At 41.0% G+C, this 26,897-nt stretch overlaps 1 protein-coding gene across 1 annotated transcript in view; it reads left to right on the top strand.

Moving 5' to 3' along the window:
• LOC141902239 (membrane-associated guanylate kinase, WW and PDZ domain-containing protein 1-like) overlaps positions 1-26,897 on the top strand; it is a 56,311-nt gene that overhangs the window by 19,643 nt on the left and 9,771 nt on the right. Inside the window, exons 6-10 of the mRNA XM_074789881.1 lie at positions 6,568-6,625; positions 6,704-6,762; positions 8,364-8,438; positions 9,385-9,585; positions 10,142-10,848. Of these exons, the coding sequence (XP_074645982.1) occupies positions 6,568-6,625; positions 6,704-6,762; positions 8,364-8,438; positions 9,385-9,585; positions 10,142-10,848 (1,100 nt within the window). The remainder of the gene's footprint in view (positions 1-6,567; positions 6,626-6,703; positions 6,763-8,363; positions 8,439-9,384; positions 9,586-10,141; positions 10,849-26,897) is intronic.

Raw genomic sequence — 26,897 nt, forward strand, 5'->3', positions numbered from 1 at the left:
TGCTGGCTTAGATCTGAGACCAGTCAAAGAAAATATTTGTTCTATAACAAATCTCTCCTTAAGACTAGTCCAAGTTCATACTCATTCCATAGCCAATCTAACAACTTAAGACCAGAAACTAGACTTATGGGTCATTGTCATTCACATAATGTAGTTAGCCCCCACCCCTACAAAAGGGCCTAAATAATTGCTCGTAAAAAAGGTTGAATCGGGAGATGGCGTTTATTCGGACCTCGGTCATTCGCAAAACATCGAGTATCGTTTTCGATATTATGATCGCTATTTCTTATTTTCGCTGCCGACAACGCTGTGGTGAAGATCTCAAAATAAACATCACGTTGAAATCACGAGGCGGTTAACCACAGAACGACTATTAAAGACTCATCACACGATCTCCCGAGAGATCTCCGAGAGAAAGAGAGAAACTTCTTATGGTGTTTAGAATAAATCATAGCATTTCAGCGAAGGCCGGACCCCGGCAGCAGTTTTCAATCGGTGCCAACAGAACTAGAGAGATAGAGAGAGAGAAAGAGAGCTGTCTATAATTACTATACAAACATCTGTTCAGAGAGGAATGTATGTTTTTGCTGGTGGCTGATCCTCTCTCTCTCCTCACTCTCTAACCCCTGTACTGCGTGTTTCACTGTGTTTAGGGTACCCTCTCTCTGCAGTATAACACAGTACGTTGCTGCTGCTGCTGCGTGTTGATGCACTGTTTCTCGCGTGCGTGCGATGGGGAAACAGTATTCGGATTGTTGTTTTTTCGCCGGCGGATATATGGGGAATTTTCGCTCGAAAAAGAAGAACAAAAACAAAGGAGATGGAGAAATCAGAATGGTCAATATAATGACCGCGCCGGACGATGAAGGTTTGTTCTGCTCAGAGAATACTCGGTCGTACTCTTTGTTGCTCTGTTATGGTCTCATTCAGTCAGGCTATCAGAAGTTTGCAGTAGCCAGTAGATTCAGGGTTCGTAGGTCAACACTTTTTGTAGATGTCCAAAGAGCCAGTTTATAACCCAGTCAATTTAGATCTACAAGAGTCCAGAAGTCTGGGCCTGGGAACTATCAAAGGCCTTCTTCAATGACTACGAAAACTATACGATCTGATACGATTAGTTCATGAATTTCTAAGGAGCCAGTTCACCCATAGATGTGGGTTTATATGTATCCTAGGTGCTGGTTCGGGTGTCCGAGGAGCCTGTTCATTTATAGGAGCCCCGAGGAGCCAGTTTTCTGCAAACTCCTATGAATAAACCAGTCCTAGATCTCAGGAGAGTCCAGTAGCCAGCTCCTCTATTATAAGCGGTTTCATACCCAGCCCTGCCGTGTGGACATGTTCAATTTCTTCGAAAGGTGGTCCATTTAGTTTTGAGGCCGGAGTTTCTTGTATAATTATGTTCGGAGGTTTCGGTTAATATTCTTAACTCCGACGATCAGATGAAATGGTTGTAATTAGCCGAATTGAATGATGATATCTGGGTGACCTCGCGAACTCATCTTATCAAATATTTCCTCTGTAATTGTTTTTGTATCCGTCACATTCCACGTTTCTTTGTTGCCATCTTCAACAATAACAAAAACATTGGAAACTACTAGCAGACTCCGCGCAGTTACAACGTCGATGTTAATATCCGAGTTGATGATTTCATATCGAAGAGAGAGAGACCTCGTTATTAGATACAATCTATTTTCTTCGAACAATTATTAGAATTTCTGCCCTCTAAATCTAGATGATCGTCCAAATTGGACCCCGACCATTTTCATGACTTATTATCGGTTATTGGCTAGTGCACTAAGTGCAGTTCAGTAGAATATGCCGCTAGTCTCCGTAGTTGGGATCATGATCATTATGTTGATGACTTAAACTTAGTAAATTGGATAAGAAATACAAATTGGAACTAAAAAATCGATATGACTTAAGTTACCTCGCGACTTATCCAAATGATGACTTAAACTTACAAAATTGAATTAGAAATACGAATTGGTAAAAAATCAATATGACTTAAGTTACCTCGTGACTTATTCAAATAATGACTTAAACTTTGTAGATTGAATTAGAAATACAAATTGGTACTCAAGTTACCTCCCGACTTATCCAAATATTGTCTTACATTTCACGAATTAGATTATCAATACAAATTGGTACTAAAAAATTGATACGACTTAAGTTACCTCCTGACTTATCCAATAAAGACTTAACTGATTTCGATTCTATTTGCTAGTTTTCATCAGTTTTTCCACCCCGCCAAACGTTCTAATACGTAAAATCTAATCGACACAAACATATCGGCGAAAATTTCCACTTCGTTTAGAATGATTTCGCTGCGAGCTTTGATGAATATTTTCGACCGTACGCAGCGCCGCGATCTCTTCACTTCATTGAAACTCATCAACGAAAATTGAACCCGAATTCAAGCATTTCTAAATCATATTATCAAAAGCTTCGGTGAACACGCTTGTTTCGCGGATGATTTGCGTCTTCCCTCACTCTCTCCCCCTTTCCCTCTCTGGAGGGTTAGCGGGAAGAGTGACAGCGTCGAAGTGGGGGATATTTGTTTTAAACTGTTTAAACGCTTCACTGCTGCAGCCATTACTGCTGGTTGAATTAAATCTACTATTTGTCTGATGGTTCATGTGTTGGGTTTAATTGGATAGTGTGTTTCTCGGAGTTCTATCCTCCCACAGGCTACTGGCACTTCACTCCTCTTAATGTGTATCAAATTGATTCGATGTATTGGAAAGAATTAGTGAAACTTTGATGGTTTGAAAAATTTGATTATTTCTTTTCGGGCCAATAAATTGATCGTATGGGGACCGCACGGCTCAACCTGGCTAATCTAATATTAATACTTCAAAATCGGGGCCTTGTTCCCTTTAAAGTACCTGCCCCGTATATCAGCTATCAGACCGAATACCTGCCCCGTATATCAGCTATCAGACCGAATACCTGCCCCGTATATCAGCTATCAGACCGAATACCTGCCCCGTATATCAGCTATCAGACCGAATACCTGCCCCGTATATCAGCTATCAGACCGAATACCTGTCCCGTATATCAGCTATCAGACCGAATACCTGCCCCGTATATCAGCTATCAGACCGAATACCTGCCCCGTATATCAGCTATCAGACCGAATACCTGCCCCGTATATCAGCTATCAGACCGAATACCTGCCCCGTATATCAGCTATCAGACCGAATACCTGCCCCGTATATCAGCTATCAGACCGAATACCTGCCCCGTATATCAGCTATCAGACCGAATACCTGCCCCGTATATCAGCTATCAGAGCGAATACCTGCCCCGTATATCAGCTATCAGACCGAATACCTGCCCCGTATATCAGCTATCAGACCGAATACCTGCCCCGTATATCAGCTATCAGAGCGAATACCTGCCCCGTATATCAGCTATCAGACCGAATACCTGCCCCGTATATCAGTGTCTCAGATGTGTTTATCTAAGCTGTTTATACAGGATTCCATCATGTGTTGTTTTTGCAGGATGGATATCTGTCAATAGTAAAGTCTCTGTGGTTGTGTTTGATCTGATGCAGTGATTGCACAACCTCCCTGCATCATCAGTATCCTCGGTATTTGCGGTTTGTTTCGTGTTAATCTTCTTCTGGACACAGTTACACATTGTTGCACAGAATGTAGCTCGTAGTAGGTCTCTGTAAATGTCTTAATGGATCTAAATGAACTATATTTTTGAGGGGGTTTGAACCCTCTTTTCTGACCAAGTGCCCTTTTGAAAATCCATTTATTACAGGCTTCTTATTCCCTGTACTGATCTTGATCTTATATGCAGTAAAATTGTATAATAAGAACCTACGTAAATTTTCAAAATTTATCTGGGGGAAGACCCCAAGACCCCCTGCGAACACCCATCTTAACTAAAAGGTGCCATTCTCATATGAGGTGAACCCCCTTTCTTCCAGCTTGGATCTGTCCCTGCTGTCAACTCACGCGAATCCAGCAGCGTGGCAAAGTCTCGACGCAATCAGGTTCAAATCCCTGTTGAGAGAGGATGATTTTGTCTGGAAAATAAGATTTGGTGCGCGAGACCTGCGCCTCCATCCAGTAGAGAGAGAGTGAGAGAATGGTTTCAGAGGGATGACCTGTCTATCAGACAACAAACATTGTATCATACTCTGTGATTACTTCATCATCGTATAAACTCACCTGGGACTGTGAACGCTATAGTCACATACACGGGTGTTACTGTATGTTTATGTGACTTGATTTTTAACTGCCAATGCGACATGAACAGAATAAACCTGAGTGGTCGAGAATGCAGCAGTACTCGCAGCAATACTCTCGGGCTTCGACCGTCACTACTCTTATATGTCACGTATTTTAGGTTGAATGACGCTTGACTTGAAAACCGAGCCGCGATCGCATTGGCGTTTTCGGCCTGGGTCGAATTTCGCCATTCACGCGCGTGCCAAATTGGATCGCGGGCTGAAGTCTGTTGTACACGGGACTGACTTATTATGAGTTTATAAAGCGCTAGTAAGTGTCTGACTGTTAGAAACTCTACGTATGTCACTTGGCTAAATGGTGACATTTTTCGTCTCTGTCCAGGGTTTTCTGTGTTCGTCGATAGTTTCGGTAAAAATGAAACAAGCGCTGTTTGTAAAGAGTTGTTGTTTTATGGGCGGGCCTCCTCCCGCCTCGCCTGACTTATGAGTTCTTAAAATGCTGCTTCGTCAGACAGCTAGAAACCCTACACAAGTCGCGCGGTGCTAAACACTGACATTTCCAGTCTTTGTCTTTCCTGGGTTTTCTGTATTCGTCATGATACTGACACTAAAAGCATTTACCGAGTGTTTATTAAGCACTGTAAAAGATTTGCTGTTTTAATTACGCCTCTCTGTGGCCGGTGCCGTCCGGGCTGGTCGAGCAGTCGTAATGTTTGTTATCGCTTTTTCATTGTTTTTTCATCGTTCGTGTCTGAGATTAATTTCTGTTTGTTGTAGCAATTTGTTCGTCGTCCGTCGTTGCGGGGTCGCTTTTCTGGCTCGCCCGCTGCGTGACTCGCTCGCCTAATTTCTGTTTATGATGGTGATATTATTAGTCTCGCCGACATTTCGGAGAACAGTGATTTTTCTTCAGTTACGTGCTTTCCCAATGCTACAGTAATTTCCTTCCTTCCTCGGTGTAGAGCAGCAATTTGCTGTGGCGCCCCAACCCCTGGTTAGCGCTCATTATCCCGGAAGTTTCGTTAGCTCTTTCCATTACAAAATTTACAGATTCCATTCCAGATTTTGCTATATGCTGTTTCCAATCGTGGATTTGCTCTCTCCATTCAGAGCAACTCGAGATTTGACCCCTGAAGAACTCTAGTTCCGGACCGCAATATGTTGGCCTCCAATGTGCTGTCCCTCTAACCCCTATGTATTCCACACAATAATTGATTATTTTCTTGTACAGACAGCAATATGTTGTCCCTCTTCTAGACAGCATTGTATTGTTCCTCTATTCTAGACAGCAATGTATTGTTCCTCTATTCTAGACAGCAATATGTTGTCCCTCTTCTAGACAGCATTGTATTGTTCCTCTATTCTAGACAGCAATGTATTGTTCCTCTATTCTAGACAGCAATATGTTGTCCCTCTTCTAGACAGCATTGTATTGTCCCTCTATTCAATGAAATGTCCCCTCCATACTCAGGACTCTATTATACTATTTCGGACCACTTATTGCAGTCCCTTTTTTCTAGACAGCAATCTGCTGTCCCTCAGACAGCAGTGTTTTGTCCCTCTATTTTGGACTACATCGTGCTGTCCCTCCTTTCCAGACAGCAATGTGCTGTCCCTCTTTTCCAGACTGCAATTCGTTGACCCTTTATTTCAGACGTGAATGTTTTATATAGGCAGCAACGTGTGGCCCTGTCCTGTACAGCTATCCATTTATCACTACCTGGATTGAGGAGCAAATAGTCGTGTGTTTATGGGGAGAGAGTTCTGTATACAGGACAGTGTGATATCATCCCATCAGTATTCAACGCGTGATGTTCTCATTGCGTGCGTTATCTGTTACACCTCACGTTTATGTTTTATCGCCGTTAAATGCCGCGACCGATCTTCGGTAATCGTTACTTTTCGAATTTGATTAGCGCGCGATGAATCGACGAGATCACAGCATTCGATACATCGGTAAGACTCGTAAAAAAAACACCGGCCGATCCGTAGATTCGAAACGTGCAGTGGCTGGGAGGTTTCAACGCAATCGAGGAGACGGCTGCCAAGTCAAGGCTGATATCATTTTCGTCCCATAGCAAATCTAACAACAAATCTAACACCTCTGACTTCTAGGATTTGAGATCACTTTTGGACATGATTATTTTCTTCTGGCACTTTTACCTATGGTAAATTGGTATATTGTATCTATCAATTACAGTGTTTTTACGTCTGACGTTGCCATCACATACCCTGTACGTCTGGATCCGCACTTTTGTTGATTTGAACCCGAACCCTGGTCGATCACGCTCCACTCGGTGTTGTCAGGCTTTTCATGAATTGTGACTCTAAAAATGTTATTTCATTTCGTGTATTTACAGAATTGCCGTACGGCTGGGAGAAAGTTGAAGACCCTCATTATGGAACTTACTTCATCGAGTAAGTGTTAGAATATCTTCAGAATTTCATTTCTTATAAAGCCATTTTCGTAACAATTTTTTGACTTTCTTTTTCAAGTCATGTAAATCGAAGAACTCAGTACGATAATCCGGTGTCTTGTGCCAAATCTTTATCAGGTAAGTGAATCATCCAACTGCTGGCGCCGGTTGCATAGTCATTGCTTAACACCCAACCTAGTTCTATAGCCAATCTAACAACTGAAGACCAGTCTTAAGAATTAAGGCCACTTTTGGACTTTTGGTCACGACTGTGCAACTGGCCCCTGGGTTTCCACGTGGGGCCTGCATTGGGATTGATATAAAGACCAAAATAGCAATCTAAGATTCCACTTGTGATAAGTGAGGATCTACCAGGTGTCGCTAGTAGTCATCATGAGGAATACCAATCGAGGAACCTTCAGAGTATTCTTGAAGTTGACTACTAGCGACATCTGGCAGATCCTCGCTTGCCACAAGTGGAATCTTTGATTGCCTCAGTAGTGGTTCCTCATTTGATTATCTCTGGGTAGAGGAATCGAGCTTGCGCAAACCGTGAAGACGATTTCAAAGAACACGACAGTTCAGGTCTCCTCGACTTCATTCGTTAATATTTTCAATTGGCGAACGTATTCTCAATATCCGTCTGGCGGCAAATATTTACCTACGCAGAATCTCTAGATCAAATGACAGGAAGCGACCACGTCACTGGAACCAGGGAACCTTTATCGCAAAGTGACTCTGTCATCTAACGCGACCTCGCCTCAAATACATTCATCTCTTCGACTGAACGTTTGCAGGGAGAAAGTCTTGAGATAGCAATACGAACTACAAATACCAAACATAAGACATTTCAAAAACTGATCGTTCACACTTCACATGTGTATCAGTAATTGACACGAGACATTTCTGATTGAAAATCAACTACAAACACCATCTTTTAATTCAGATTATCGAGTCATTTCATTTGTGAATTCCCACTCCCTCTCCCTCTCCCTCCTATCCTCTTTTCACTTGCAATCGTGCCATCATCTATTAAATGGTTTCGTGACAGCCAGTTGCAGGGTTTCGGGTGAAAATCAAATGTTATTTTTCTAAACCAGTAATTGCGTTCATCCTTTTAGCCGGGAAGAGCTACTTTGATGCGGTTAATGACTGGATTCATTTTTTCATCGGCAAAAATTAGATGAATACGTCTTGTGAAGAGTTTTCATTTTTACGACGACTGTAAACACTTCAAAAAGGCACTTCATAAACCACTGTTACCTGTTTTTACGCCGCGCTTTGATACCGCGTTCTGCGATGTATCGATTTTCAGAGAACTTCCGCGAGACCGAGCGAAGTTACATACTCAATTTTTCATCGAATGACTTCGTTCCTGCTTAAATCTCTTCCTGTATCCGAGATTGTGTACCACTGCACCGCTGCAAGGATTCCACCATGATCCACTAGGTGTCGCTAGTGGCTACTGATTCACGATGCCTCAATTTCTTCTACATTTCGATGAAATTGGAATCGACTTTACCTATTTTCACTGATGACTTTTCCAATTGTCAGAATATGTTATTCTAATTTCTATACCATTGCCCATGCAGGATGAAGTATTTTGGAGGTCATATCTTGCTCTCCACCAGTGTTAGGATCAAGGAAGTGATATTGAAAATTTGCGCGCTCACTTATCATTGCGCCCATCTGGTGTGTGCGACCGGTACCTCATTATTTTGCTGTATTCTCTATTTTAGATCATGGCAGTGATATTAGCAGTTTGAGAAGTAGTCATTTAGAACCGGAACGTAACGGACGCAGGACTCCACCGAGTAAGTTATACACGCATAATACTCAATAACATTCTACAGTGCTCGACGCTGGCTTAGTCGGTAGCATTGGTGGCTAGGACCAAATGACGGGTGTAGTAGTGGTCACTGGTCTCCCGTTAATCCGGGGATCATTGGGGATTAAATCCCACCAGTGATAGTCCATGGTTCTTCCTTAGCGTCTACCACATAAGTGGCACTCGGTGGCTTCACGGGAAAAAGAAACCTCGAATCTGTTAGTAACGCTGCGAGTGGCGCCGAGTGGGTTGAGGGAAAAATTGAAACCTCGTTATATTCTATAAATACCCTGAGTGGCATTCAGCGGGTTGAGGGAAATAGAAACCGTGGCACTGAGTGGGTTGAGGGAAAAAATTGAAACCTTGTAATATTCTATAAATGCCCTGAGTGGTGCTCGGTGGGTTGAGGCAAAAAAAAACCCTCAAATTACTGATAATGTTCTGAACCTGCTAATAGTGCTGTGAGTGCCGCTCAGAGAAGAGCGAAAAAACCAAATACTGGAATCAGGGAAAGCGAAGTATTTCTAGAAAAATGTATTTAGAACTTGCAAACTCTGGAGCAGTTCTTATGAGTTGAATATTCTATCATCTAAATCAATAATACTAAATTCCCATTAACCCTTTCAGTGCTGGCTAATTAATACCCTATAGCGCTGAAGATAATTTGAAAATTCTAAGAAATTCCACTCTAGTGTGTTGAATAACGGGAATACCATTGTAGTGCGTCTACACCCTGGCGTGGTATATCATTAGTCACTAATATTTCACTATGTTTGACAGGTGCTGCCATCTTTCAAGAGAGATAATTAGTAATTACTAATTAAATCAATACACCGCAGTGCGGTGTACTAGCAAAATCTATCACTGATTCGTACACCGCACTGCGGTGTAGACGCACTGAAAGGGTTAACATGTTCTCCGCAATTTTTCAGTGTATCAAAGCAAGTCGAAGCCGTTCTTTACGAAAGATCCGAAGCGTTTGAACGGACAATTCATTAAAACACGGATCGTGAAGAGCACACGAGGTTTAGGATTCACGATCGTCGGCGGCGACGACACGGACGAGGAATTCTTACAGATTAAAAACGTCGTTCCCGACGGACCGGCTTACCTCGACGGTAAACTACAAACCGGTAAGTCTTATCAGCTACGCAGCGGGTCAGCTGTGGCAAGCGAGGAAGATCCACCAGGTGGCAACACTGTGCTGTAGAGTGCCGGATTTCATTTCGGATTCAATTGAAATCTGTCCATTTAGAACTGCTGACCGCTGTTGACTCTTTTAGAAAAGATGGCTGCCTCAACAAATCCCCCTGTGACATCATCAAATTGCCTAGTTATTTGTTCATTAGAGTACCTGAGTACCCTTCTCTACGTATAAAAATGCCTGCCTCCATAAATCCCCATATGCTATCATCAAATTCTCCAGACAAGATGGATGGCTCCATAATTTCCCCAATGACATCATATAGAAATATAGATATATATTGGCCACATTTTCTTATTCCGTTTGCCAGTCATGGCTTAGACTTAAAACAAGTCAAAGACAAATTAAAACCGGTCTAAGCTAATTTTGGTTCTATTACCAGTCTTGAAATCTAAGACCACTTTTGTACTAAAGTCTCGACTATGGAACCTGCCCTCATCATTCCTCGTTTCTGAAACTGTTTTATTTTTCTCTCTGTTTTTCAGGCGATGTATTGATCTACGTCGACGAGATCTGCGTGCTCGGATACTCGCACCAGAACGCCGTATCGTTGTTCCAGTCGATACAGCCCGGCGAAACGGTGACGCTCGACGTGTGTCGCGGATACCCGCTACCATTCGATCCGAATGACCCGGATACCGAGATAGTCACTACGATCGCCGTGACGATGCCGCCCGCGGCGCCCGTCACGAACACTCCGACGTTTTCGCGTAAGGGCTTCCAGCACAGCTCGCTGACGCCGTCTCAGCTGAGCGTCGCGTCCGTACCGGTCTCGGCCGCGACCCAGACGACTAGTTCGCATATGCAAAAAAGTCGATCGACGGAAAACGTGAATAAGGTGCCCGCCGGCGTCGCACCCCCGGACGTCGTCGTTTTCAATAACAACAAGGAGATATTCACCGTCGAGATCAAACGCGGTAATATGGGCTTCGGGTTCACGATCGCCGACGGGCCGCTCGGGCAGAAAGTGAAACAGATTCTCGACAAGGAACGTTGCAGCACGCTGATCGAAGGCGACGTTCTGCTCGAGATCAACGACGTCTGCGTGAAGGACATGAAACACAACGAGGTCGTGCAGGTGTTGAAAGATTGCCCGAAGGAGGCGTACACGACGATCACGGTGCAACGCGGCGGATATACCATACAACAACAACAACAGCAGCAGACGCCGCTGACATCTCATACGAAAACGGTCAGTACGCGAATAATTTGTCAGTTGACGAGAGAAATCCCACAATAATGAAGCCAAGATTGAAAAATTCTATATGAGAATGTTGTATTTGAGGAGCGACGTTTCGGCTAACAACTGTTAGCCATCATCAGGCGTACTGAGAACAAACTATTCGTTACGCCTGATGATGGCTAACAGTTGTTAGCCGAAACGTCGCTCCTCAAATATAATCATTCAGATGTCGAATTTTTCAATCTTGGCTTCGTTATTGTGGGATTTCTCTCGTCATCATCATACACGGATATTGTGTATCTTCTCGACTAACTTTGTCAGTTACATCTGCAGGAGCCATGTGGCCGAGTGGTTAGAGCGTTCGGCTCTGGGAAGCCAGGTCGTGGGTTCAAACCCTGAAAATTGCCGTAGTGTGGTCGGGCAAGACACTTATCCTCATTGCCTCTCTCCACACAGGAGTAAATGGGTACCTGGCCTGATAGATGACTCCTGAGCGTTTGTTAGCAGCTCGGTGTTACGTCTCCCCAGGGAGAGATGACTGAAACATGTTAGAGTATAAAATTTGCTGGGGTAATAATACCGAAAATGTAAAGCACTCTGAGCAGCCTGGCTGGATTTAGCGCTATATAAGACACACATTATTATGATCATTATTATTATTATGACATGACCCGGCCCGGTTCCAAACTATCTTTTGCAGGGTGGCCACTCACCTGGAAATCAGGGTTAAGTCAAGAAGATCTCTTTCGTTTGAAAATTTCAGTCAAAATTTTGTGAAAAAGCTAAAAACCACAGAATTTGACTGCGTTAATCGATTGGATTCTAAGCAGATCAAGTCGGGGGAAAGCAACACGCATGTCAGGGAATAGTCAGGGAAAAAGCAGCTGAGTTATTAGCGGCCACCCGGTTTTGGTTCTATTTAAGACCAGTACTTATTTTGATTCTATCATCAATCTAGCAAATTAGGAGTGGGACTCAAAATGTTAACATTTCAAGAGGATTGCATCTGTTAATCTCCATTTAGGATGAATTGAAAAAATCAAACACGGGATACTCGGGGAAACACTTATGAATTTTGAAACTGTGGGAACCACGTTGTTTGATTGAAGTAGAATGTGTTCGATTTTAATTTCAACTGCTAAAATCTAGCATGAATTTTGTATTTTTTTCAATCATCACGTATATGTAGGTGAATTTTTCTGTCTGTTCGTGGACGTGCGGTTGTTTCGTGTCCAGAAACCGGGTCGCAGACGACGACGATGATAATTACGTCTATTCGGTATTTTACAGCATGTTTCCTTTTTCGGACCTGCTCGGCGTTTCATATTCATATTCAAGAGAATCAATCCCTGAGGGGGAGAGCGAAGAGAGACGGGAAGGCTTCATGAATAATAGCCCCGCGGGAAACATGTTTTATGGATTGAGACTATGACGCGAACACGCCGCATTAAACATTGAAATATATAGCTGCACGTGGTTTACAGACTTGCTATATGTTTTACAGAAACATCTCTGAGGAAATATTCTGCGGCAGTTATTTCTGTGTAGCGTTATTTGAACTGGGTAATAAGTAATTCAACGTTTTTGAACCCTCTCCGTGCTGGCTTATTGATCGCCGAAAGTGCTGGAGATAATTTGGTAACTTTTAAAAAGTATCAGCCCGTAGTGTTGGGCAATGGGCAGACCGCTTTAGTGCTGTGCATCATTCTACACCGCGGTGCGGCGTATCGTTAGTTACTTATATTTCAGTATTTGACAGGTGCTGCCCTCTTTCAATGGCGATGAATGGAAATTACTGTTAACATCAGTACACCGCGATGTGGTGTACTAGCTAAGTCAAACACCGAATTATACACCTCACTGCGGTTTAGAAAGGGTGAAATAAGTCGTCTGAAATCTTAAAGACAAGGCCCAAAATGCTCAAAAGTCGGTAGGAGGAATAACTTCAAGTTCATTTTCAATGAAACTACTATGTTTTATTTCAAATCGTTCTTAATTCAATGTTAAGATGAACTTAGACTCTTCCTGCACGCCTGCTCAGTTTAACCTCTGAATCGAGGTGAACATGCAAGTTTGCAGGCGCCGATTTGGGCGGTGGGCTCAGTGGTTCCCTGTATTCCAATCGAGGTTGCCCTTTTCGTGTCTAAATTCATCCAAACTTATTTGGATTTGAAGTAAGCGCTCAGATGTGTCATGTTCATACTCCAAATACTCAAGAAATTGAAATAGGAAGATGTTGAATTCTGTTTCGGTATTTCGACGACTTAGGTGTCTAGTTTATCATAAGCTATTGGGTTCGAATCCCACTATAACCGTTTTTGTGCAGCATACGGAAGAAGTGCCGGGGCGGATACGGGCGGCTTGAGGAGTAATAGTCAGGGTGGATATGGGCGGCTTGAGGAGTAATCATCAGGGTGGATACGGGCGGCTTGAGGAGTAATAGTCAGGGTGGATACGGGCGGCTTGAGCGCTTGGTTAAAACTGATTGATGATGAAAAAGTTATTGGAGATTCAGAATTGCTCGGAAAATTCACACACAACGAGAAAAACTTCCTCCTACAAACCAAGGTTACGCCCCAAGTCGGCAAAAAAGTGAACAGCTCAAAACTAGAAAACAGGTCGTAGATTATATCTTATGTGTTTTTATTTGACTAGAATATCAATTCCTTGAAGAATTAACGAGTATCAGAAATTAAAAACAACATCTTCCGAAAGCTTTATAACAACAATTGGGGGACTCTGCCAGATTGAGGAACCAGTATGTACCCTTTATATGCCCATTACAAGTACACGGAATTCCTCTCTTTTCGGTCTGAATTTCTGTAAATAGATAAAATGCATCATTGATTAAACTTGTAAAACAAAATGAAAACTCTCTGTTAGAACCTAACAAAATACCTTCTGAAGTTGCTGGCAGGACAGCTCCTGCGACCATTAACAAGGCCAACGCGATGAACAGAGTTTTAGTAAACATTCTGAAAGCGAATTAGAAATGTTTGTTAGATTCAGTTAAACGGCTTTTACTGAGTTACTTTAACACTGTAACAGTTACTATAATTGTCGATTTAATTACTCAAACGAGATCCGCAAATTTTGTAAGGTGAAAAAGTCCCGAAATAAAAAGTAAGAATAGCGTAAACAGATAATGATCGGTAGATATCAATGACGGTTTAATCAACCGACAAGTAATCGTCATATTTCATCAGTTCTCTTGTCAGCACCACGATCAGTACATCGTTAATGTCACATACATTTTATAAACTTTATACTCTGAAAATGGCTTTCAGAAAAAAGACAGAAAATTTGAAATCATTTTAAGTTTGCAGCTTCTATTCTGTACCTCTCATTGTAGAACTTTGATTCGGTCAACGATGAGTTTTCTTAACTCGTCACCCGTAGTTTACGCGCTTACCTGATGAGTTTGTTGTCAGCTTCAGAACAATGATCTACCCCTAGAAATCTATCAGTTATATACAGTCTGTTGGTCAGTAAATCGTAAGCCGCTTTTGAAATTGAATATTTATCGAGCATTTTCAATCCTCAATTGAACTTTACACGTTCGCAGAATTAATCTGAATATTCTGATTTAAGCCGCCATCACACGTAAACGATTTGGCCAGGCCACGAGTCAAATTTGACCCGTGCCTAATTTGAGAACGCGTTCACACTTAAACCACTCACTCGATACTAAACAATGCCTAACCAAAGCGAAGAGGGTCATTTCCGGAATCATTTGTCCCGTGCTAAAATTTGGCTCAGGCCTGGTCCGATGTTTTTGGTCGGGCCAAACAGGCTCAGGCCTCACGATTGATAGAACACTATATCCGTGTTGACGCGATTGTAGAGAGAATCCCAAAATTATAACGAAAAAGTCCGAAAATGAAACTTCGAGATAGTAGTTTATTTCAAAGTTTCGACTTTATCCTAATAGTCATCTTCAGGAATAATGAGATACTACAAAAATTATGAGATATATATATACAATCCAGAGACAAATCCAGAGACAATCCAGAGACAGGCTCAGGCCTATTTGGCACCCGTGTGAATAGTTGTCATGTGCCAAAAACGCATGTGCAATTGCCTACTTGTCCTACAATTATTGTCCAATGTTGACGAAACTTGGTATGTAGGTACTACAGGCCAAGGACTTAAAACTTATAAAGCGTTTTTGCCAATTTAATCTCTAGGGGGAGCTGTACGGGTGGCGCTTGTAAAAATCTTTAAATCGCTACTTGTCCTACAATTATTGTCCGATCTTGACGAAACTTGGTTTATAAATACTACAGGCCAAGGGACAAAATATTATAGAGCCTTTTTTAGAAATTTGACCTTTAGGAGGCGCTGTACAGGTTACACTTGTAAAATCATTAAATCGCTACTCATCCTACAATTATAGTCCAATGTTGACGAAACTTGGTATATAGATGCTATGGGCTAAGGGCTTATAAGTGGTTTTCCAGATTTAATCTCTAGGGGGCGCTGTACAGGTAACACCTCTTTCAATTGCTACTTGTCCTACAATTATTGTCGGATGTTGACGAAATTTGGTATGTCAGTATTTTGAGCCATGGGCTGAATGTTACTGAGCCCAATCTGATATCTAGGGGGCGCTGTACAGGTCACACTTGTAAAATCTTTCAATTGCGTCTAGTCCTACAATCATTATCTGATATTGACAAAGCTTGGTATGTAGATACTATGGGCCAAGGGCTAAAAACTTATAGACCCGTTTTCTGGATTTGAACTCTTGAGAGTGCTGTGTAGGTGGTCCTTGTAAAATCTTATCATTAAACAGCGGAGCTTTATCAGCTGATAGGCAGCTTGTTTTTGGAATAGATTTTTGATTTTGAATCTGCATACAGTTGGTCTTATCATATCATTTGTTCTCACCTTTTCATAGGTGTTGCATTAGTTTATAACACGATTGACCACCGCATCAAATTTTCAAGGCCCAATTCTTCTTCTCCGCAACGACAGTCTTTGGAACATCGTTTGGTATTGATATATAGATAACGTTACTAATCTGTTGGCTGACGTGTCGTGAGGCGACCTGTAGATTCAAACTAAAGTCGCACCTGTTTCAGTTATCAATGATCCCTTGAATCATGAATACATGTAAATAAATGGTGATGTGCTGACACCGAGTCAAACACCGAATTATACAACACACCTCACTGCGGTTTAGGAAGGGTGAAATAAGTTGTAGATACATGCGCAGGCTTAAGTCGTCTGAAATCTTAAAGACAAGGCCCAAAATGCTCAAAAGTCGGTTTCTGCATGCCTTAAACCACTGAATCGAGGTGACTATGCAATTTTGCAGGCGCCGATTTGGGCGGTGGGCTCAGTGGTTCCCTGTATTCCAATCGAGGTTGCCCTTTTCGTCAAGACCGAATTCTTGAGAACCCGTACATGTGACACTCGTCCCACTTTGAAATGGCATCTTTTTTGGGTTTTGAAAACTACTTCTACGACTAGAGATATCTGTTGAAGTCTGGTCTGTACTTATTTTCGCTCAGGATCTTTATTCCATTAGTACTCAGCAATTTCACTATGTAGCGTCAATTACTCCTCAGAAAATTCAACGGATAATCCCAGTGCATCACGATACCGAATACCACATCAACTGTTTATTTCCATGCATTACAAGTTTGTGTTGTTTTGTAGTAAATAGTCATGGCTTTCATATGATATAAGAATTAATGAGGTGGGCCACCAAAATCGTGTCTAAATTCATCCAAACTTATTTGGATTTGAAGTAAGCGCTCAGATGTGTCATGTTCATACTCCAAATACCCGAGAAATTGAAATAGGAGGATGTTGAATTCTGTTTCGGTATTTCGAGGACTTAGGTGTCTAGTTTATCATAAGCTATTGGGTTTGAATCCCACTATAACCGTTTTTGTGCAGCATACGGAAGAAGTGCCGGGGCGGATTCGGGCGGCTTGAGGAGTAATAGTCAGGGTGGATACGGGCGGCTTGAGGAGTAATAGTCAGGGTGGATACGGGCGGCTTGCGGAGTAATAGTCAGGGTGGATACGGGCGGCTTGAGCGCTTGGTTAAAACTGATTGATGATGAAAAAGTTATCGGAGATTCAGAATTGCTCGGAAAATTCACACACAACGAGAAAAACTTCCTCCTACAAACCAAGGTTACGCCCCAAGTCGGCAAAAAAGTGAACAGCTCAAAACTAGAAAACAGGTCGTAGATTATATCTTATGTGTTTTTATTTGACTAGAATATCAATTCCTTGAGGAATTAACGAGTATCAGAAATTAAATACAACATGATCCCATCAATTTATAACAACAATTGTAGGTCCTGGTCACACCGAACAACCAGTATGTACCCTTTTTCCCAAAACAAGTACACTGAAGTCCTCTCTTTTCAGTCTGAATTTCTGTAAATAGGTAAAATGCATCATTGATTAAACTTGTAAAACAAAATGAAAACTCTCTGTTAGAACCTAACAAAATACCTTCCGAAGTTGCTGGCAGGACAGCTCCTGCGACCATAAACAAGGCCAACGCGATGAACAGAGTTTTAGTAAACATTCTGAAAGCGAATTAGAAATGTTTGTTAGATTCAGTTAAACGGCTTTTACTGAGTTACTTTAACACTGTAACAGTTACTATAATTGTCGATTTAATTACTCAAACGAGATCCGCAAATTTTGTAAGGTGAAAAAGTCCCGAAATAAAAAGTAAGAATAGCGTAAACAGATAATGATCGGTAGATATCAATGGAGGTTTAATCAACCGACAAGTAATCGTCATATTTCATCAGTTCTCTTGTCAGCACCATGATCAGTACATCGTTAATGTCACATACATTTTATAAACTTTATACTCTGAAAATGGCTTTCAGAAAAAAGACCGAAAATTGGAAATCATTTTAAGTTTGCAGCTTCTATTCTGTACCTCTTATTGTAGAACTTTGATTTGGTCAACGATGAGTTTTCTTAACTCGTCACCCGTAGTTTACGCACTTACCTGATGAGTTTGTTGTCAGCTTCAGAACAATGATCTACCCCTAGAAATCTATCAGTTATATACAGTCTGTTGGTCAGTAAATCGTAAGCCGCTTTTGAAATTGAATATTTATCGAGCATTTTCAATCCTCAATTGAACTTTACACGTTCACAGAATTAATCTGAATATTCTGATTTAAGCCGCGATCACACGTAAACGATTTGGCCAGGCCACGAGTCAAATTTGACCTGTGCCTAATTTGAGAACGCGTTCACACTTAAACCACTCACTCGATACTAAACAATGCCTAAACAAAGCGAAGAGGGTCATTTCCGGAATCATTTGTCTCGTGCTAAAATTTGGCTCAGGCCTGGTCCGATGTTTTTGGTCGGGCCAAACAGGCTCAGGCCTCACGATTGATAGAACACTATATCCGTGTTGAGGCGATTGTAGAGAGAATCCCAAAATTATAACGAAAAAGTCCGAAAATGAAACTTCGAGATAGTAGTTTATTTCAACGTTTCGACTATATCCTAATAGTCATCTTCAGGAATAATGAGATACTACAAAAATTATGAGATATATATACAATCCAGAGACAAATCCAGAGACAATCAAGAGACAGGCTCAGGCCTATTTGGCACCCGTGTGAATAGTTGTCATGTGCCAAAAACGCATGTGCAATTGCCTACTTGTCCTACAATTATTGTCCAATGTTGACGAAACTTGGTATGTAGGTACTACAGGCCAAGGACTTAAAACTTATAAAGCGTTTTTGCCAATTTAATCTCTAGGGGGAGCTGTACGGGTGGCGCTTGTAAAAATCTTTAAATCGCTACTTGTCCTACAATTATTGTCCCATCTTGACGAAACTTGGTTTATAAATACTACAGGCCAAGGGACAAAATATTATAGAGCCTTTTTTCGAAATTCAACCTTTAGGAGGCGCTGTACAGGTTACACTTGTAAAATCATTAAATCACTACTCATCCTACAATTATAGTCCAATGTTGACGAAACTTGGTATATAGATGCTATGGGCTAAGGGCTTATAAGTGGTTTTCCAAATTTAATCTCTAGGGGGCGCTGTACAGGTAACACCTCTTTCAATTGCTACTTGTCCTACAATTATTGTCCGATGTTGACGAAATTTGGTATGTCAGTATTTTGAGCCATGGAATGTTACTGAGCCCAATCTGATATCTAGGGGGCGCTGTACAGGTCACACTTGTAAAATCTTTCAATTGCGTCTAGTCCTACAATCATTATCTGATATTGACAAAGCTTGGTATGTAGATACTATGGGCCAAGGGCTAAAAACTTATAGACCCGTTTTCTGGATTTGAACTCTTGAGAGTGCTGTGTAGGTGGTCCTTGTAAAATCTTATCATTAAACAGCGGAGCTTTATCAGCTGATAGGCTGCTTGTTTTTGGAATAAATTTTTGATTTTAAATCTGCATACAGTTGGTCTTATCATATCATTTGTTCTCACCTTTTCATAGGCGTTGCATTAGTTTATACCACAATTGACCACCGCATCAAATTTTCAAGGCCCAATTCTTCTTCTCCGCAACGACAGTCTTTGGAACATCGTTTGGTATTGATATATAGATAACGTTACTAATCTGTTGGCTGACGTGTCGTGAGGCGACCTGTAGATTCAAACTAAAGTCGCACCTGTTTCAGTTATCAATAATCCCTTAAATCATGAATACATGTAAATAAGTGGTGATGTGCTGACACCGAGTCAAACACAGAATTATACAACACACCTCACTGCGGTTTTGAAAGGGTGAAATAAGTTGTAGATACATGCGCAGGCTTAAGTCGTCTGAAATCTTAAAGACAAGGCCCAAAATGCTCAAAAGTCGGTTTCTGCACGCCTTAAACCACTGAATCGAGGTGACTATGCAATTTTGCAGGCGCCGATTTGGGCGGTGGGCTCAGTGGTTCCCAGTATTCCAATCGAGGTTGCCCTTTTCGTCAAGACCGAATTCGTGAGAACCCATAAATGTGACACTCGTCCCACTTTGAAATGGCATCTTTTTTGGGTTTTGAAAACTACTTCTACGACTAGAGATATCTGTTGAAGTCTGGTCTGTTGTTATTTTCGCTCAGGATCTTTATTCCATTAGTACTCAGCAATTTCACTATGTAGCGTCAATTACTCCTCAGAAAATTCAACGGATAATCCCAGTTCAACACGATACCGAATACCACATCAACTGTTTATTTCCATGCATTACAAGTTTGTGTTGTTTTTTAGTAAATAGTCACGGCTTTTATATGATATAAGAATTAATGAGGTGGGCCACCATAATCGTGTCTAAATTCATCCAAACTTATTTGGATTTGAAGTAAGCGCTCAGATGTGTCATGTTCATACTCCAAATACCCAAGAAATTGAAATAGGAAGATGTTGAATTCTGTTTCGGTATTTCGACGACTTAGGTGTCTAGTTTATCATAAGCTATTGGGTTCGAATCCCACTTTAACCGTTTTTGTGTAGCATACGGAAGAAGTGCCGGGTCGGATTCGGGCGGGTTGAGGAGTAATAGTCAGGGTGGATACGGGCGGCTTGAGGAGTAATCGGCAGGGTGGATACGGGCAGCTTGAGGAGTAATAGTCAGGGTGGATACGGGCGGCTTGAGCCCTTGGTTAAAACTGATTGATGATGAAAAAGTTATCGGAGATTCAGAATCGCTCGGAAAATTCACACACAACGAGAAAAACTTCCTCCTACAAACCAAGGTTACGCCCCAAGTCGGCAAAAAAGTGAACAGCTCAAAACTAGAAAAATGGTCGTAGATTATATCTTATGTGTTTTTATTTGACTAGAATATCAATTCCTTGAGGAATTAACGAGTATCAGAAATTAAATACAACATGATCCCATCAATTTATAACAACAATTGTAGGTCCTGGTCACACCGAACAACCAGTATGTACCCTTTTTCCCAAAACAAGTACACTGAAGTCCTCTCTTTTCAGTCTGAATTTCTGTAAATAGGTAAAATGCATCATTGATTAAACTTGTTAAACAAAATGAAAACTCTCTGTTAGAACCTAACAAAATACCTTCCGAAGTTGCTGGCAGGACAGCTCCTGCGACCATAAACAAGGCCAACGCGATGAACAGAGTTTTAGTAAACATTCTGAAAGCGAATTAGAAATGTTTGTTAGATTCAGTTAAACGGCTTTTACTGAGTTACTTTAACACTGTAACAGTTACTATAATTGTCGATTTAATTACTCAAACGAGATCCGCAAATTTTGTAAGGTGAAAAAGTCCCGAAATAAAAAGTAAGAATAGCGTAAACAGATAATGATCGGTAGATATCAATGGAGGTTTAATCAACCGACAAGTAATCGTCATATTTCATCAGTTCTCTTGTCAGCACCACGATCAGTACATCGTTAATGTCACATACATTTTATAAACTTTATACTCTGAAAATGGCTTTCAGAAAAAAGACAGAAAATTTGAAATCATTTTAAGTTTGCAGCTTCTATTCTGTACCTCTCATTGTAGAACTTTGATTTGGTCAACGATGAGTTTTCTTAACTCGTCACCTGTAGTTTACGCACTTACCTGATGAGTTTGTTATCAGCTTCAGAACAATGATCTAACCCTAGAAATCTATCAGTTGGTCAGTAAATCGTAAGCCGCTTTTAAAATTGAATATTCATCGAGCATTTACAATCCTCAATTGAACTTCACATATTTGCAGAATTAATCTGAATATTTTGATTTAAGCCGCGATCACACGTAAACGATTTGACCCGCGCCAAATTGGCACTGACCAGGCCACGAGTCAAATTTGACCCCTGCCTAATTTGAGAACGTGTTCACACTTAAACCACTCACTCGATACTAAACAATGCCTAACCAAAGCGAAGAGGGTCATTTCCGGAATCATTTGTCTCGTGCTAAAATTTGGCTCAGGCCTGGTCCGATGTTTTTGGTCGGGCCAAACAGGCTCAGGCCTCACGATTGATAGAACACTATATCCGTGTTGAGGCGATTGTAGAGAGAATCCCAAAATTATAACGAAAAAGTCCGAAAATGAAACTTCGAGATAGTAGTTTATTTCAACGTTTCGACTATATCCTAATAGTCATCTTCAGGAATAATGAGATACTACAAAAATTATGAGATATATATACAATCCAGAGACAAATCCAGAGACAATCCAGAGACAGGCTCAGGCCTATTTGGCACCCGTGTGAATAGTTGTCATGTGCCAAAAACGCATGTGCAATTGCCTACTTGTCCTACAATTATTGTCCAATGTTGACGAAACTTGGTATGTAGGTACTACAGGCCAAGGACTTAAAACTTATAAAGCGTTTTTGCCAATTTAATCTCTAGGGGGAGCTGTACGGGTGGCGCTTGTAAAAATCTTTAAATCGCTACTTGTCCTACAATTATTGTCCGATCTTGACGAAACTTGGTTTATAAATACTACAGGCCAAGGGACAAAATGTTATAGAGCCTTTTTTCGAAATTCAACCTTTAGGAGGCGCTGTACAGGTTACACTTGTAAAATCATTAAATCACTACTCATCCTACAATTATAGTCCAATGTTGACGAAACTTGGTATATAGATACTATGGGCTAAGGGCTTATAAGTGGTTTTCCAAATTTAATCTCTAGGGGGCGCTGTACAGGTAACACCTCTTTCAATTGCTACTTGTCCTACAATTATTGTCCGATGTTGACGAAATTTGGTATGTCAGTATTTTGAGCCATGGGCTGAATGTTACTGAGCCCAATCTGATATCTAGGGGGCGCTGTACAGGTCACACTTGTAAAATCTTTCAATTGCGTCTAGTCCTACAATCATCATCTGATATTGACAAAGCTTGGTATGTAGATACTATGGGCCAAGGGTAAAAACTTATAGACCCGTTTTCTGGATTTGAACTCTTGAGAGTGCTGTGTAGGTGGTCCTTGTAAAATCTTATCATTAAACAGCGGAGCTTTATCAGCTGATAGGCTGCTTGTTTTTGGAATAAATTTTTGATTTAAAATCTGCATACAGTTGGTCTTATCATATCATTTGTTCTCACCTTTTCATAGGCATTGCATTAGTTTATACCACGATTGACCACCGCATCAAATTTTCAAGGCCCAATTCTTCTTCTCCCTCCGCAACGACAGTCTTTGGAACATCGTTTGGTATTGATATATAGATAACGTTACTAATCTGTTGGCTGACATGTTGTGAGGCGACCTGTAGATTCAAACTAAAGTCGCACCTGTTTCAGTTATCAATAATCCCTTAAATCATGAATACATGTAAATAAGTGGTGATGTGCTGACACCGAGTCAAACACAGAATTATACAACACACCTCACTGCGGTTTTGAAAGGGTGAAATAAGTTGTAGATACATGCGCAGGCTTAAGTCGTCTGAAATCCTAAAGACAAGGCCCAAAATGCTCAAAAGTCGGTTTCTGCATGCCTTAAACCACTGAATCGAGGTGACTATGCAATTTTGCAGGGGCCGATTTGGGCGGTGGGCTCAGTGGTTCCCTGTATTCCAATCGAGGTTGCCCTTTTCGTCAAGACCGAATTCTTGAGAACCCGTACATGTGACACTCGTCCCACTTTGAAATGGCATCTTTTTTGGGTTTTGAAAACTACTTCTACGACTAGAGATATCTGTTGAAGTCTGGTCTGTACTTATTTTCGCTCAGGATCTTTATTCCATTAGTACTCAGCAATTTCACTATGTAGCGTCAATTACTCCTCAGAAAATTCAACGGATAATCCCAGTGCATCACGATACCGAATACCACATCAACTGTTTATTTCCATGCATTACAAGTTTGTGTTGTTTTGTAGTAAATAGTCAAGGCTTTCATATGATATAAGAATTAATGAGGTGGGCCACCAAAATCGTGTCTAAATTCGTCCAAACTTATTTGGATTTGAAGTAAGCGCTCAGATGTGTCATGTTCATACTCCAAATACCCGAGAAATTGAAATAGGAGGATGTTGAATTCTGTTTCGGTATTTCGAGGACTTAGGTGTCTAGTTTATCATAAGCTATTGGGTTTGAATCCACTATAACCGTTTTTGTGCAGCAAATGGAAGAAGTGCCGGGCGGATTCGGGCGGCTTGAGGAGTAATAAACAGGGTGGATACGGGTGGCTTGAGGAGTAATAGTCAGGGTGGATTCGGGCGGCTTGAGCGCTTGGTTAAAACTGATTGATGATGAAAAAGTTATTGGAGATTCAGAATTGCTCGGAAAATTCACACACAACGAGAAAAACTTCCTCCTACAAACCAAGGTTACGCCCCAAGTCGGCAAAAAAGTGAACAGCTCAAAACTAGAAAACAGGTCGTAGATTATATCTTATGTGTTTTTATTTGACTAGAATATCAATTCCTTGAAGAATTAACGAGTATCAGAAATTAAAAACAACATCTTCCGAAAGCTTTATAACAACAATTGGGGGACTCTGCCAGATTGAGGAACCAGTATGTACCCTTTATATGCCCATTACAAGTACACGGAATTCCTCTCTTTTCGGTCTGAATTTCTGTAAATAGATAAAATGCATCATTGATTAAACTTGTAAAACAAAATGAAAACTCTCTGTTAGAACCTAACAAAATACCTTCTGAAGTTGCTGGCAGGACAGCTCCTGCGACCATTAACAAGGCCAACGCGATGAACAGAGTTTTAGTAAACATTCTGAAAGCGAATTAGAAATGTTTGTTAGATTCAGTTAAACGGCTTTTACTGAGTTACTTTAACACTGTAACAGTTACTATAATTGTCGATTTAATTACTCAAACGAGATCCGCAAATTTTGTAAGGTGAAAAAGTCCCGAAATAAAAAGTAAGAATAGCGTAAACAGATAATGATCGGTAGATATCAATGACGGTTTAATCAACCGACAAGTAATCGTCATATTTCATCAGTTCTCTTGTCAGCACCATGATCAGTACATCGTTAATGTCACATACATTTTATAAACTTTATACTCTGAAAATGGCTTTCAGAAAAAAGACCGAAAATTTGAAATCATTTTAAGTTTGCAGCTTCTATTCTGTACCTCTCATTGTAGAACTTTGATTCGGTCGACGATGAGTTTTCTTAACTCGTCACCCGTAGTTTACGCACTTACCTGATGAGTTTGTTGTCAGCTTCAGAACAATGATCTACCCCTAGAAATCTATCAGTTATATACAGTCTGTTGGTCAGTAAATCGTAAGCCGCTTTTGAAATTGAATATTTATCGAGCATTTTCAATCCTCAATTGAACTTTACACGTTCGCAGAATTAATCTGAATATTCTGATTTAAGCCGCCATCACACGTAAACGATTTGGCCAGGCCACGAGTCAAATTTGACCCGTGCCTAATTTGAGAACGCGTTCACACTTAAACCACTCACTCGATACTAAACAATGCCTAAACAAAGCGAAGAGGGTCATTTCCGGAATCATTTGTCTCGTGCTAAAATATGGCTCAGGCCTGGTCCGATGTTTTTGGTCGGGCCAAACAGGCTCAGGCCTCACGATTGATAGAACACTATATCCGTGTTGACGCGATTGTAGAGAGAATCCCAAAATTATAACGAAAAAGTCCGAAAATGAAACTTCGAGATAGTAGTTTATTTCAACGTTTCGACTATATCCTAATAGTCATCTTCAGGAATAATGAGATACTACAAAAATTATGAGATATATATACAATCCAGAGACAAATCCAGAGACAATCCAGAGACAAGCTCAGGCCTATTTGGCACCCGTGTGAATAGTTGTCATGTGCCAAAAACGCATGTGCAATTGCCTACTTGTCCTACAATTATTGTCCAATGTTGACGAAACTTGGTATGTAGGTACTACAGGCCAAGGACTTAAAACTTATAAAGCGTTTTTGCCAATTTAATCTCTAGGGGGAGCTGTACGGGTGGCGCTTGTAAAAATCTTTAAATCGCTACTTGTCCTACAATTATTGTCCGATCTTGACGAAACTTGGTTTATAAATACTACAGGCCAAGGGACAAAATATTATAGAGCCTTTTTTCGAAATTCAACCTTTAGGAGGCGCTGTACAGGTTACACTTGTAAAATCATTAAATCGCTACTCATCCTACAATTATAGTCCAATGTTGACGAAACTTGGTATATAGATGCTATGGGCTAAGGGCTTATAAGTGGTTTTCCAAATTTAATCTCTAGGGGGTGCTGTACAGGTTACACCTCTTTCAATTGCTACTTGTCCTACAATTATTGTCCGATGTTGACGAAATTTGGTATGTCAGTATTTTGAGCCATGGGCTGAATGTTACTGAGCCCAATCTGATATCTAGGGGGCGCTGTACAGGTCACACTTGTAAAATCTTTCAATTGCGTCTAGTCCTACAATCATTATCTGATATTGACAAAGCTTGGTATGTAGATACTATGGGCCAAGGGCTAAAAACTTATAGACCCGTTTTCTGGATTTGAACTCTTGAGAGTGCTGTGTAGGTGGTCCTTGTAAAATCTTATCATTAAACAGCGGAGCTTTATCAGCTGATAGGCTGCTTGTTTTTGGAATAAATTTTTGATTTTGAATCTGCATACAGTTGGTCTTATCATATCATTTGTTCTCACCTTTTCATAGGCGTTGCATTAGTTTATACCACAATTGACCACCGCATCAAATTTTCAAGGCCCAATTCTTCTTCTCCGCAACGACAGTCTTTGGAACATCGTTTAGTATTGATATATAGATAACGTTACTAATCTGTTGGCTGACGTGTCGTGAGGCGACCTGTAGATTCAAACTAAAGTCGCACCTGTTTCAGTTATCAATAATCCCTTAAATCTTGAATACATGTAAATAAGTGGGGATGTGCTGACACCGAGTCAAACACAGAATTATACAACACACCTCACTGCGGTTATGAAAGGGTGAAATAAGTTGTAGATACATGCGCAGGCTTAAGTCGTCTGAAATCCTAAAGACAAGGCCCAAAATGCTCAAAAGTCGGTTTCTGCATGCCTTAAACCACTGAATCGAGGTGACTATGCAATTTTGCAGGGGCCGATTTGGGCGGTGGGCTCAGTGGTTCCCTGTA

This window comes from Tubulanus polymorphus, chromosome 3 (genome assembly GCF_964204645.1).
Source record: "Tubulanus polymorphus chromosome 3, tnTubPoly1.2, whole genome shotgun sequence".
In the NCBI taxonomy this organism is placed as follows: Eukaryota; Metazoa; Nemertea; class Palaeonemertea; order Tubulaniformes; family Tubulanidae; genus Tubulanus; species Tubulanus polymorphus.